Source organism: Carlito syrichta, unplaced genomic scaffold (genome assembly GCF_000164805.1).
Source record: "Carlito syrichta isolate Samal-C Ts95f unplaced genomic scaffold, Tarsius_syrichta-2.0.1 Scaffold106263, whole genome shotgun sequence".
Taxonomy (NCBI): domain Eukaryota; kingdom Metazoa; phylum Chordata; class Mammalia; order Primates; family Tarsiidae; genus Carlito; species Carlito syrichta.
This window is the reverse complement of record NW_007050359.1, coordinates 353196-367312: the sequence shown is the minus strand read 5'-3', so window position 1 is coordinate 367312 and position 14117 is coordinate 353196. Positions and strand designations below refer to the sequence as shown.

The 14117-nt window shown below is 37.7% G+C and overlaps 1 protein-coding gene across 1 annotated transcript in view; it reads left to right on the top strand.

Annotated features, from left to right (window-relative positions):
* The window catches only part of CC2D2A (coiled-coil and C2 domain containing 2A), a 103505-nt gene that overhangs the window by 75587 nt on the left and 13801 nt on the right, over positions 1–14117 (top strand). The window contains exons 25-27 of the mRNA XM_008066948.2: positions 2702–2722; positions 5628–5831; positions 13828–13917. Of these exons, the coding sequence (XP_008065139.2) occupies positions 2702–2722; positions 5628–5831; positions 13828–13917 (315 nt within the window). The remainder of the gene's footprint in view (positions 1–2701; positions 2723–5627; positions 5832–13827; positions 13918–14117) is intronic.

The following is a 14117-nucleotide window of genomic DNA, read 5'->3' as shown; positions in this document are numbered from 1 at the left end:
CTCATCTTCAACAAAGCCTCCACCAACAACCACTGGGGAGAGGAGAACCTATTCAGTAAATGATGCTGGGAAAACTGGCTGACCACATGCAAAAGAATGAAACAGGACCCCTACCTATCACCATACACAAAAAATCAACTCCAAATGAATCAAAGACCTAAAATTAAAGCCTCAAACTATAAAAACCTTAGAAAATGCAGGAGACACTCTTATGGAAATTGGAACTGGCAACCAATTCCTGATCAAAACCCCAAGTGCCCATGCCATAAGAGATAAGATAGACAAGTGGGACCTCATCAAATTGAAAAGCTTCTGCAAAGCAAAAGAAACCATCAAGAATGAGGAGACAGCCCACAGCCCAGCTGTATATCTGACAAAACCCTAACATTCAGGATCTACAAGGAACTCAAATTGCCAAAAGAAAATAAACAAACAGCTCCATTAAAAAGTGGGCACAGCCGGGCTCAGTGGCTCAGCCTGTAATCCCTCACTTGGGGAGGCTGAGGCAAGTGGGCTGCCTAAGCCCGCGGGTTTGGGACCCGCCTGGGCAACTTGATGAGACCTCATCTCTACAATAAATCAAAAATTAGCTGGGCATGGTAGCGCGCGCCTGTAGTTCCAGCTACTTGGAAGGCTGAGGCGGAAGGATCGCCGGAGCCCAGCAGGTCGAGGCTGCGGTGATCGAGAGTGGCCACTGCACGCCAGTCTGGGCAACAGAGTGAGACTCCAACTCAAAAAAAAAAAAAAAAAGTGGGCAAAGGGTATGAATAAGAAGGTATATAAGCAGCCAACAGACACATGAAAAAATTCTCAGCTTCACTAATCATCAGAGAAATGCAAATCAAAACCACATTGAGATACCACTTAATTCCAGTAAGAATGGCCATCATTTATCAAACAAAAACAACAGATGCTGGTAAGATTGCAGAGAAAAGGGAACACTGCTACACTGTTGGTGGAAGTGCAAACTAATTCAACCTCTATGGAAAACAGTGTGATGATTTCTAAAACAACTAGAAATCGAACTTCTATATAACCCAGCAATCTCCCTTCTGGGAATATACTTGGAGGAACTCAAATCATTCCACAAAACAGAAATACCTGCACATGCATGTTTATTGCAGCACTATTCACAACAGCAAAAATATGGAACTAACGGTGCTGCTCATAGAAACTGGACTGGATTTTTTAAATGTGGTACATATACATAATGAAATATGACACAGCCATAAAGAAGGACAAAATTATGGACTCCACAGCAACTTGGAGTCTATCATACTCAGTGATCTATACAGAAACAAAGAACTGAGTACCATATGTTCTCACTCTAAGTGGACTCTGAGCACCTATCATACTACAAAAAAGGGATTGGCAGTAGCTGGACATGGCCAAGGGAGGGGGCAGGCACATAACATCTGTACGGGTGCCCGATCCTGATCCTGGCAAAGTGAGGTCCAAGGGGAGGCCCCAAACTTCACCTGCACCTAAACCACTTATGTATGTGATCCTGACTTATACCCCACAACTTCAAAGTAAAATAAAATTTAAGAAAACTACTAAACTATATTGCATAGATTATTATGCTGACTCTTTAATTTATCCATTGTAATTAAGACTTAAAAGGGAATGAAGGAAAATGAGCACACTCCTATTTTTTTTTTCTCCCAGTATTACTATTTGGTTCACAGAGAAAAATACTATTATTGTCTCTCATTTGCAAGGAATTTACAAAAGGATATGAAAGATTCCTAGGAAAACAAATGTACTGAAATTTACATTAACTTATATGCTAGGCTTTGTCACTAAAGCTGTGGTTCTCTAGAAAACACATTAGAATATATGAATTTCAAAAATATTTTTATAAAGGGAAGTACATATTCTGAATGTTTGTCTTCATGTGCAAACTCAAGAGAAAGCCTACAAACATGTTTACTCAGAAAAATGCTCCCTGACAAAAGATGATTTTGTTATTTCTATGTATACTTAATGGAAGAAACTGCAGTCAGCTAGTATCCATCTGGGCGTGAGCTTCCAAAACATGTGACATGTCTGTCTTGCCTGGCAGAAAGGATGAAAGCCCGATACTCCACACCAGGCATTCTTCATGGGTCCTGACCTCCTATTACAGGACTTTGAAGAGGTCTCCAGGACTTGGAAACATAGTCCTCAAGTCCTGCAGCCTTCCTTCCCTACAGCTGTTAATGAGCAGTCAGTTGCTGCCTTTGGTAGCACGTCACTGCCCCATTGTGGCTGTATGAAGCATTTCGCTTAGGTTTCTAAAACCAAGACAGCAAACTCCTCTGGAAGGACAAGTTCTTTGTCACTGTTTATAAGGAAGGCATATTGATCGACAGGACCCTGATGTGCTAAACACGCAGTGGCAGAAAACACCACTTAGTGATTCACCTGAAGATGATTCTGGGTCATTTTACAGTAATAGGGACCACAAACCTGGAATTGATTTCCACTTACAGTAACATCCAAAATTAGATTATTTTCCCTCCACCACCATCCCATATGGCACCATTCTGTAGGACTTTTAAAAGTTATTTATTTACTAAAGAGAATTTTTAAAAAGTCAGTAGTAACTTCTGAAACTCTTATTTTAACATCACCTACAGGGTCTTTGTTAAAAACAAGTTTTGAAAAATGATTATTTCTGTTAATAAGTCTTTTTTTTTTTCTTTCTTGCCTCTGATAGATGAATGACATGCTTAAGAAGGTACCAAGTATTTTGTTTTACTATTCATCAGTCAATAGGCATTAGACTTTACGTAGCTGCTTTTGTCCACTGCTACCTGGGGACAGATGCTGGGTGCTACTGTATGTTTGATCCCTGGGCAATGAACTATAGATGTCTGCAGCTTCATGAAGAATGCCCTGCTTTGTCTTTGGCCCATTTTATTTGTCAGAAAAAGTCTGCTAGCTTTGACTCTAAGAAGTCATCTGTCTGAATGTCACCTGCACACTGGGAGCTACTTCCACTCTTTCCAAATCCATAAAACCCATAAACTTCTCCTTCCAGAGACAGTGTATCTTTGACAATCATTTCTGGTGGGCTGGGACTATCACAGTGTAGCTATTCAACAACAGGAAAAACCCACTGGGTTTTCTGTAAATGTTTACATTACCTTAGAGGTCAAAGGATTGAGTCAGTTAAGAATCTTCCAAACTTTGGGCTGAATCAAACTATGGATTTGTCAGTTCTACCTTAATTTGTTCATCATAAGTGACCCAAATTTTTTGGTATTTAGCTTTTCCTTGGCACTTCTTAGATGACCACAATAGCATATGACTCCTTAAATTCCTGTTTCATGCCATGAAATGGCATCCTGGTGGCCTAAAACAAATTAATGGTTATTAATAGCTGCTTTATTAAATTCTTGTCGTGTGCCCACTAGGTATGGGAAGGAACTCATACTTATTCAAACCCAGCCATCAAGAAGCACTAGTTATAGAGGCAAGATACACAACAAAATATTCAGGTTCAAGTGATAGAAAAAGCTTCAGTCACACTTTAAAAAAAAAAAAACATGAAAGGCCAGTAACTAGTACTGATTCCAGATTTTTAAATTTTTTCCTGTACAGTATCTATAGATGTCTCTCTTAAATGTTCCCATAGTACCCAGTATTTATCCCCGTAGAATCTCTGGTCAAGTATGTTAAGTACCTAATTGCTTGTTAATATTCCCCTGCAGATGAGAAGTTCCTTGAGAAAAGTGTTTCATACTCATTTATCCAGAGTGCCAAGAACTTTTTAGATTCTCAACAAATATTTTTCAAATAATTAGATGATGAGTAAATGAAAGAGTTTAAAGGAGCCAGGATGTCTTCAACTGTGTGCTTTTTTTTTTTTTTTAGCATCATCCTTGTTTTATAATTCTCCACTTTTCTACAATTACAGTTATTTCTGACTTAACAATTCTACCCTAGCTATTTGTGACACACCCACACAAAAGCCTTATGAGCTCAAATTTTTCATTTAATTATTAATTCATCATAACCCCTATTAGGTAGCTATTGTTTCTTTATACTAAGCTGAGCATTAAGCAGTTAGGATTATGATGATAAGATTAAGATGCCAGGGAGACATCCTATAAAAATACATAGAATTCTGGAAATGTTTCCATTCTATATAGCTGCCACGATTACCCCAACTTCTTAGGGTACAGTAATCAAAGTAGAAATGGAAGCCGCAGTCCAGCCCCAGTGTGAGGGCAGTCAAGAACATTTGGGATAATCTAGATTTAATTCAAAGTCATAAAAAAAGTAATGAAATGTTTTCTGTTCATTCATCACTCAACAATATTTGTTAAATACTTACTTAAGTGCCAGGTAGTCTTCTTGGTACTGGAGATTTTTTTAAAAAATGAGATCAAAACAAAATTTTTGAATTCAAGAACCTTATATAGAAAAGGCAGAGTAAACAACATATATCAGTGGCTTTAAGTGTTAAAAAGAAAAATAAAGCAGAGAGCAGGAAAATAACTAGATGCATGTCCTTCCCTCCCCCCCAAAAAATTCAAGTACTGCCTCTACTTAAAACAATTTTTTAAATAAAATACTCAATTTGTCTTGAAAACCTTTGGAATGTAAAAACCATGCAAATATTTTTATACTTAACAGCAAAAATTTTGTGAAAACATTTAAATATCTGCTCTTTTCATGCTATTTTTGTTAGCAAAGGTTTTCTGGGGGGAAATGACAATATATGTCTAAAGGTAATTTAAATTTGTTATTTCATCTGCTTTGATTTACTTTTTTAAAGTCTGGGAACTGGTTGCTCATCTTGAATCAGAGAACCACTTAAAATAATTATTATACATTTGATGTTTCCAGTTGTTTCCTTTCTTCTTGAGATCCATTACTATTATTTATTACGGTCAGTACCTTACAACAGTAATTGACATAAGTTTTGGAAAGACAGTTTTTATTACACAATATCTCAAACCTTTAAACTCTCCTCAGAAGCTCCTTGGTGTCTACCCCAATAATTCCCTGGCAATTGCAGTATTTCACAGCCAATCAGTGCCATTGCTTATGGACTTGAAACTTTTTAACACAACTGGGTAAATCTATGTATGTATTTGCTGTCCATCTGACATGAGCTGTTTAAGCTTTGCATTTGAGATGTTAGATTTTCTAAGTATCACACCCCCACCACACACACACACACACACACACACACACACACACACTTAAAATCAACATCAAGATATACATAATACCTTTTCTTGGTCTTATCAGTCAGAATTAGTACATTGCAGTTTAATTTTCATAGATTATTTTAGTAATCCAGTAGTTTCCACATGGCAGCTTGCCTGTTGACTTTCTTTCAGCCTGGTTGAATATATTTTAAGTATGAATAAGTCTAATTTTCAAACTGTAAATATAATTTAATTTCAGCCTGGTTGAATATATTTTAAGTATGAATAAGTCTAATTTTCAAACTGTAAATATAATTTAAATAAAGCTGCAGGGACAACAGACATGACAGTTTTATAAGGAATCATTTAATCATACTTCCCAAACCACACACTTAGTTCATGTTGACTGTAGAATCTCAGCATGTTCTACTTTCTCCCTTGTCATTGTATATAAACTGCATGGAGTCTCTCTTTTTGAAGTTTGATTCTCAGGAGGATGAGAAATTGCTTCAAGCAACAGAGAAGTTTCAAGCTGAATGTGCCTTAAAGTTTCCAAATCGACAGTGCCTTACAACAGTAATTGACATAAGCGGAAAGACAGTTTTTATTACACGTTATCTTAAACCTTTAAACCCTCCTCAGGAGCTCCTTGATGTCTACCCCAATAATCCACAGGCAACTGCAGTAAGTATTCCATAGCCAGTCAGTGCTGTTGCTAAAATTTTTTTCAAATGTCAATATGTTACCATTTTAATGATTATATTTCATAGTGCTTAATAATGTTAACTATATCAAGATCATTAGTGATAAAAGTAATGATTAAAGCTTTTTTATTTTTACTTTTTATTGCTAGGGAAGGGGACTTTTTATTTGGGTGATACTAGTCAATAAGAATGGGAGATTCTGCCTCAAATCTTTTTCCCACCCCACTGAAGTCAAGGGTTTATGTAGTGGGGAAGGAATGGAGACAACAGGAACTAAAGAGGGTTCAGGAATAGGGGCTGGCAAACAGGAGTATGGCATCTCATTCTCTGGATGCTGTATCTGGTGAGCTTCAGTTCCTTGATCCTCTAGGACTGAGAGTTGGTTTCCTGGGAAAGGAACTCAGACAAGACAAATAAACTAAGCTTCAAGCTTTAAGTCCAGAAGGGTCAATTTCTATATTTACTTTTTTTTAATGCTATAATCATTAGTTCTAAAAAGAAGCTGGATTGGTTTCAGTCTTAGATGCATGGCAAAGATTTTGTCAGTTAATCCTCACAATGATGTAATTAGGTAGGTATTATTATTATATCTGTTTTATAGATGAAAACTTGAGGTACAGAGCATATAAATCCCTTTCCCAAGGGTTCAAAGCTAGAGCCCTTTATACTTTTTTTAAAAAGAGCATCTTTGATTTAATTAGCCACTAACTTAACTTGAATATGTAAAACTTTTTTTTTTATTAACATAAGACTTTCTTTTTTAGAAAAGTCTGAAGATACCAGGGTTGATAATAATCCTTAGCTTGTTGTTTCAACAAACAATTATTGAGTGCTTACTGTGTTACTGGCACTATATTAGGTGTTGGAAAATGAACATATAATCTATGCTTTCTTTTTTTTTTTGAGTCGGAGTCTCACTCTGTGGCTCAGACTGGAGTGCAGTGGCTGCTCCCGGCCACCGCAGCCTCGACCTGCTGGGCTCTGGAGATCCTTAAGCCTCAGCCTTCCAAGTAGCCAGAATTACAGGCATGCGCTACCACACCCAGCTGATTTTTTTATTTATTGAAGAGATGAGGTTTCGCCAAGTTGCCCAGGCGGGTCTCGAATCCACAGGCTCAGGCAATCCACTCACCTCAGTGTATTTTTCAGTGGACGTAAAGTGCGGGATTACAGGCTGAGCCACCGAGCCTGGCCAATCTATGCTTTCAAAATGTCTTCCATAAATGTTTTAATTATGTATTCTCAATAATTTTGTTAGGATATGAACTGATGCCTCTAACGTCAGAATTCATGTACTTTCTACTATCTTAAGATAGTATTCAGTATTATGCTTAATGCTATAAGTATCACTGAATATAAATTAAGCAAAAATTATCTAAAAAATTTAAGTGTTTTTATCATTCAAGCCATCATCCCAAAGAATATCCATACTGGGCCATTAAATTTGCATGTGCCATTCTCTGGTTTCAAAGCACCATACCCTTCACAAACTCGTGTGTACCAGAAGCTGTATGTTAACCAGGTTAATTTTAAGCAAATACAATATCCCATTAAAGTGGATAATATAGAAATAATTGCTGCTAGTTGTCATTAATATAGTAATTTAGAAACAGGTAAAGTTATATGTATTTGCAGATATTTTTGCACCCCCAAAATCCCACCTTTTATTTATTTTTTTATTAATCAATTTTCATAGGAAACCATAATAGGAACTTCTGTTCTACCTAGTATAGTAGATGTGCGGATTTCTCCCAGTGGAAAATATTTCACAGTGATTAATAAGATATTTTAAAAATTTAAGAAATCATAGTTGAGATAGAAGTAAAGTGAGGGGCTGGAAATCAGAGGCATGACACAAGAAGAAAGCAATATTAGGCCAGGTGCAGTGGCTTATCCCTTTAATCCCAATAGTTTGGGAAGCTGAGGTAGGAGAGTTGCTTGAGAACAGGGGTTCGAGACCCACTTGAGCAACATAGTAAGTCCCCATATCTCTACAGAAAATGTAAAAGTGAGTCAGAGCCGGGCTTGGTGGCTCAGCCTGTAATCCCGCACCTTTGGGAGGCTGAGGTGAGTGGATTGCCTGAGCCCGCAGGTTCGAGACCCACCTGGGCAATTTGGCGAGACCTCATCTCTACAATAAATCAAAAAAATCAGCCAGGTGTGTTAGCGCATGCCTGTAATTCCAGCTACTTGGAAGGCTGAGGCGGAAGGATCGCCGGAGCCCAGCAGGTCGAGGCTGCGGTGGCTGGGAGCAGCCACTGCACTCCAGTCTGGGCAACAGAGTGAGACTCCAACTCAAAAAAAAAAAAGTGAGTCAGGTGTGGTGGTGTGTACTTGTGAACCTAGCTACTCAGGAGGCTGTCAGGAGAACCACTTGATCCCAGGAGTTCAAGGCTGCAGTGACTTCAGCTAAACCACTGCACTTCAGCCCTGGTGAAAACAAAACAAAACAAAGGAAAGAAGAAAGAAAGGTAGAGGGCTTGAAATATTGTTTGCTCTCAGGTCATCTGATAATTCCTAATCACCAGAACTCAGATTCAGTGAGTCACAAGGCTGTGGGAGACAGGAGGTGACGCATGGGGTAGAGCAGGCTGTAGGGTTCGATTAGAGACTCAGATGCCAAGTCAGAACTTCTCACGGTAATACGCTCAATGGGTAATCTAGGAAATACCAGGCCCTGAAAAGGAATTCAGTCTTGACTCTGGACGGAAGAGGGAAAAATAGTCTCTCCCGATAATTTCTCATCACTAACCTGTATTTATTCACATCTGGGACTGGAATTTGCACTACCTAGATGACTTTAAAAACAACGGAAAATTTAAAGTATTTCCTGTTGGTAATGCCCCTAGATCCCTGTCAAAAGCAAACACAAATACTTGTAGAAGAAAGCCCTTTAAGCTCAGCCTCAAAAAAGTCCACAGAAAAAATTTCCAGCAAATAAAGATACAATTAAAAAAAAAAATCAGCCGGGGTCGGTGGCTCCCAGCACTTTGGGAGGCTGAGGCGAGTGTATTGCCTGAGCCCGCGGGTTCGAGACCTCATCTCCATAATAAAATAAAAAGCCAGGCATGGTAGTGTGTGTCTGTAGTTGGAAGGCTGGCACGGAAGGATCACTGGTGCACAGAAGGTCAACGCTGGGGTGGCCGTGAGCGTGCATGCCACTGTACCCCAGCCTGGGCAAAGGAGTGAGATTCCAACTCAAAAAAAAAAAAAAAAAAAATCAAAATCTGAGTATATCATAGGGAACTACCATGACAAAGATAATCTTAAAATCAGTTAGAGAGAAAACATATCATCCATGAAAGCAGAATGATTAGATCAAGACTTTTTAGCTGTACAAAATGAAATCCAGGAAATATCCTCAAAAGGCTGGAAAAAAAAAAACCTCTCAAACTACTTTTAAACAAACGTTGGTAGAATTCACAACCAAAAGATTCTCACTAAAGAAATTTCTAAAAAATATATTTTAAAGAGAAGGAAGGAAAATCCTAGATGCAACACAAAATGCTAGGCAGAGAAAATGGGAAACTTGTGAGTAATCTAAACAAGCATTGTCTTAATAGCAATAGCAATGTGGGTGAAAAATCAGGATAGAACAAACATCCTGAAAAAATGCATATATGTCATGATAGGACTAATACGAGTATTTTAATGTCCTTGCATTTCCTAAGATGAGGGCAAAGATATTTATTAACTTTAGTATTTAAGTTAAATATACATGTTGAAATTTCTAGAAAGACTACTTAAAAATGAAAACAGGCAACCCCCTGAGGTCCCCGCCTGCCGTGGGAGCTTTTCTGTCCCCTTAATAAATTCTACTTTCTAAAAAAACCAAAAAAACCAAAAATGAAAACAGTGCACATATCTTCTAAACTAACAGAAAAAAAATTACAAATGGGGTGAAAGTGGGGAGGAAAAAGGAAACAGAAAAAGTATGAAAAGTAAGAAGTACAGAATAAGATAGTAAAAATAATATAAATACCAATATTCACAATCAAAAAAAGGGACTAAACTTTCCAACTAAAACACAGAGATTGTAAGCTAGATTTTTAAAACAGTTTTTACTGGAAATTGACAAGCTGATTCTTATATCTATATGGAATTGCAAGGAGCAAAATATAGCCAAAACAATTATACAGAATAAGAACCTAGTAGGAAGACTTGCCATATCATATATCCACACTACTTATGAGACCACAGTAATTAAGGCAAAATGGTATTCACAGAGATAACAAAGAGAAAGATGGAAGAGAATAAAAAGCCCAGAATAGACCCATTCAAAAATGGAAACCAGGTGTGACAAGATTGGAGATTAGTAAAGAACAGATTGCCTGTTACATAAATTGTACTGGAATCATTGATTTTTCATTTGAAAAAAATGAAAAGAGACTTCTACTTCAAAATACTCTGTTGCAAATAGATTAGATTGAGAACTTAAATGTGAAAAGCATTTTTATCTTTATGACCTGAGATAGGATGTATTTCTCAAACAAGACAGAAAAAAAGCACAACTATAAAGAAAGAGAACAAATAATTTAACCATATTAAAATTGAAAACTTGAGTTTCTCAAAAGGCTCCAAGAAGAAAAAGGAAAAAAAGAAAAAAAAGCCACACAGAAGAGGATATTTACAACATATATATAGTACATATGGAATAGTCACCAGAGTATACTTTAAAAACTTACAAATCAATAAGAAAATGTGCAAAATACTTAAACAGAAATCCACTGAAGTAGAAACATGAAAGGCCAATAAACATATGGAAAAAAACCTCAAATGGAATAAGAGGCAGAGGAAGGTGGTAAAATAGATACCTCAGAGCCATTCCCCCCACAGGAGTATCAATTTAAACAAATATCCATGCAAGAAAATACCTTTCTAAGAGTTAAGCAAGTCAGAGTACTTTGTTTTAGCATAAGAAGAAAAGACACATTGAAGAGGGTAGAAAGGACAGTCTTGCACTATCTACACCACGCCTCCACCTCCCTCAGGCAGCACAGCATAGAGACAGACTCTGTCCACTTGTGGGGAAGAAGAGGTAAGCATGCGTGAGGTTTTGCCTTGGCATCTAGTACCAGTCCCACCACAGTAAAACACAGCACCAGGCAGTACCCCGTGGCCTGATTCAAGGCCAGCTCCCACAGATGGAGCTTCCAGACTCATCCCAGGCCAGAAGGATTCCCAACCCAATTCGTTGGCAGCTGAATAAAGAGGCCTTGAGCTCCAAATAAATTTCAACAGCAGGTAGGCCATAGTGGTCATGGGCCACGGGTGAGCTTTGGTGCTGCACTGGACATGGGCTTCGGTTGTGACTCTGGTACAGTGTCAGCTGCAGCAGCCATGGGATTGCCCATATCACTCCTTCCCCAATCCCAAGCAGTGCAGAATGAAGAAAGAAACTGAGCAAGGAACTTTGGGAACCCAGTCTTTCCACCCCCGGTCTTTCCACCTCCATCAGGGCAAGGGACCACAGAGTTTATAAGAGAGTCATGGTGAACCTGGGCTGAGAGTAGCCTCTAATGCTGAAATGGATGCAGTGACCACAGACTTAAGAAATTTACCAGTCACCTTTTAAGTCCTGGAAGAAGCTTTGAAGAACAGGTGCAAAAGGGCCAAGCTGCAAAGACTGAAATAAGTACCTTAATCTTCAATGCAAAGACATTGGTGTACATCCACAAGCATCAAGAACATCAGGGAACAAAGACTTCATCAAACAGACTAAATAAGGTACCAGAGACCAACTCTAGAGAGAAGGAGATGTGAGATTACTCAGACAGTAAATTCAAAATAGCTGATTTGAAGAGATGAAACTTCAAGGAAACACAGATAAATAATCCATAAATTTATCAGATAAATTTAACAGAAATTGAAATAATAAAAACATCAAACATAAATCCTAGAGCTAAAAATACAATGAACAGGCCGGGCTTGGTGGCTCAGCCTGCAATCCCGTGGTGAGTGGATTGCCTGAGTCCGCGGGTGGTAGTGCACGCCCATAGTTCCAGCTACTTGGAAGGCTGAGGCGGAAGGTTCGCCGGAGCCCAGCAGGTCGAGGCTGCAGTGGCCAGAAGCGTGCCACTGCACTCCAGTCTAGGCAACAGAGACTTCAGTTGAAATAAATAAATAAATAAATAATGAACAAGCTGAAAAATACATTAGAGGATTTCAACAGCAGAAAAAAAATTGGTGAGCTTAAAGACAGGCTATTTGAAAATTCACAAAGGAGAAAAATAAAAGGAATTAGAAAAAACATACAAGATCTATGATATAGCATCAAAAGAGCAATTGTAAGAGTCACTGACCTTCGAGAGAGTAGAGAATGAGAAAGCAGTAAAATTTGTTAAAGAAATAATATCAGAAAACTTGACTAGGCATGGTGGCTCATGGCTGTAATCCAGCATTTTGGGAGACTGAGGCAAGAGGATCGCTTGAGTCTAGGAATTTGAGACCAGCCCAGATAATATAGCGAGGTCCTGTCTTTACAAAATCTTTTAAAAATTAGCCAGGCATGGTGGCATGTGCCTATAGTTCCAGTTACTCAGGAGGCTAAAGAGGGAGGAATACTTGCGTCCTGGAGTTTGAGGCTGTGGTGAGCCATGATCCTGCCACTGCATTCCAACCTGGATGACAGAGTGAGACCCTGACTCAAGAAAACAAAAGCAAAAAGAAAACAAAGAAACAGAAAATTTTCCAAACCAAGATAAAGATATAAATATCCAGGTACAGGAGGTTAAAAGTCCCTAATAAGATAAAACTCAAATAAGATTATCCCAGGGCAGATGATAAAATCTCAGAGGGTACAAAAAAAGAGAGGATCCTAAAAGCAGCAAGAGAGAAGCAGCAAGTAACGTGTAAAGGAGCTCCTATATGTCAGGAAGCAGATTTCTCATTGGAAAACTTAAGGCCAGGAGGGAGTAGAATAATCCACCAGAGTATACTTTAAGAACCTACAAAGCAATAAGAAAATGTGCACGGGGACACCCCTTATCAACAAGGGTGCCTGAACGATGCATATTTGTATACCTAACCCTTAACTGTACCCCACAATTTTAAAATAAAAAATATGTTAAAGAAAAAGAAAATGTGCAAAATATTTAAATAGAAACAAATGAATAGAAATTAAAACCCACCAATCTATCCTTCAGATATGAAGGAGAGAGATAAAGACTTTTCCAGATAAACAAAAGTTGATGAAATTCATTACCTTAATCTTTACAAAAAACACTCAAAGGAGTTCTTCAGTTTGAGAAAAAAGAAAAAAGAATACTAACATGTAACAAGAAAACATGTCAAGGTATAAAATCCACTGGTAAAAGTAAGTTTACAGACAAATTCAGAATACTCTAATGCTGCTAATATGTGTAAACCAATCAAATATTTAGTAAGAGGACTAAAAGACAAAACTATTAAAATAACCACATTTTTAAGAGATAGGTAATATAAAAGATGTACATTGAGATGTCAAAATGCAGGGGGCAACGAAGTTAAAGTGTAGAGTTTTTTTAGTTTTTTTTTTCCATTTGTTTCTGTTCCTTGTGATCAAAGTTAAATTATCATCAGTTTAAAATAAATTGCCATAATTACAGGATTTTTTTGTTAGCCTTAAAGGAATCAGGGCTCCCTAGAGAGATGGCTGCTTTCAGGACTGGGATAAGTGAAAGTTTAAGATGATTCTGGAAAGTCATTATACCAGAAAGTTAAAAAGTGGAAAAAAAAAAAAAAAAATGACGAGGACAGTTCAAAGAGGTGCAGGAGTCAATTTCTTCATCCATAAAAGATGAATAATAACAATAACCAAATGCATAGAATGCTGGTTAGGATTAGGGTGATATTAATACAACATTTAATAAGTGTTCAATAAGCATTAGTTCCATTTTGTACACAAAAATGTTGAAACATTTTAAGAAATTAAGTAGGAAATTCAGCTTTCTGTTTTATTAGAAACTATTTTTTAAAAGCTAATATCGATTATGCAGGAACTGGTGGCTCGATATGTGTCCTTGATTCCTTTCTTGCCTGACAGTGTTTCATTTGCCGGCATCTGTGACCTATGGAGCACCTCTGATGTAAGTAGCTCTTCCTCGCGGATTTACTAACTTGAACTGTCTTAACTGAATATGAACTAATTGGCTTGCCTAGTTTTAAACTGCAACATTCATCAGTCATCATGAAAATCTAACTGGCCATCTGTTTAGGAGAATTTTTCTTCCTGGTGCAATTTCCCCAAAGTTCAGATGTTACAAAAATTAATTACTCACACAGAGAA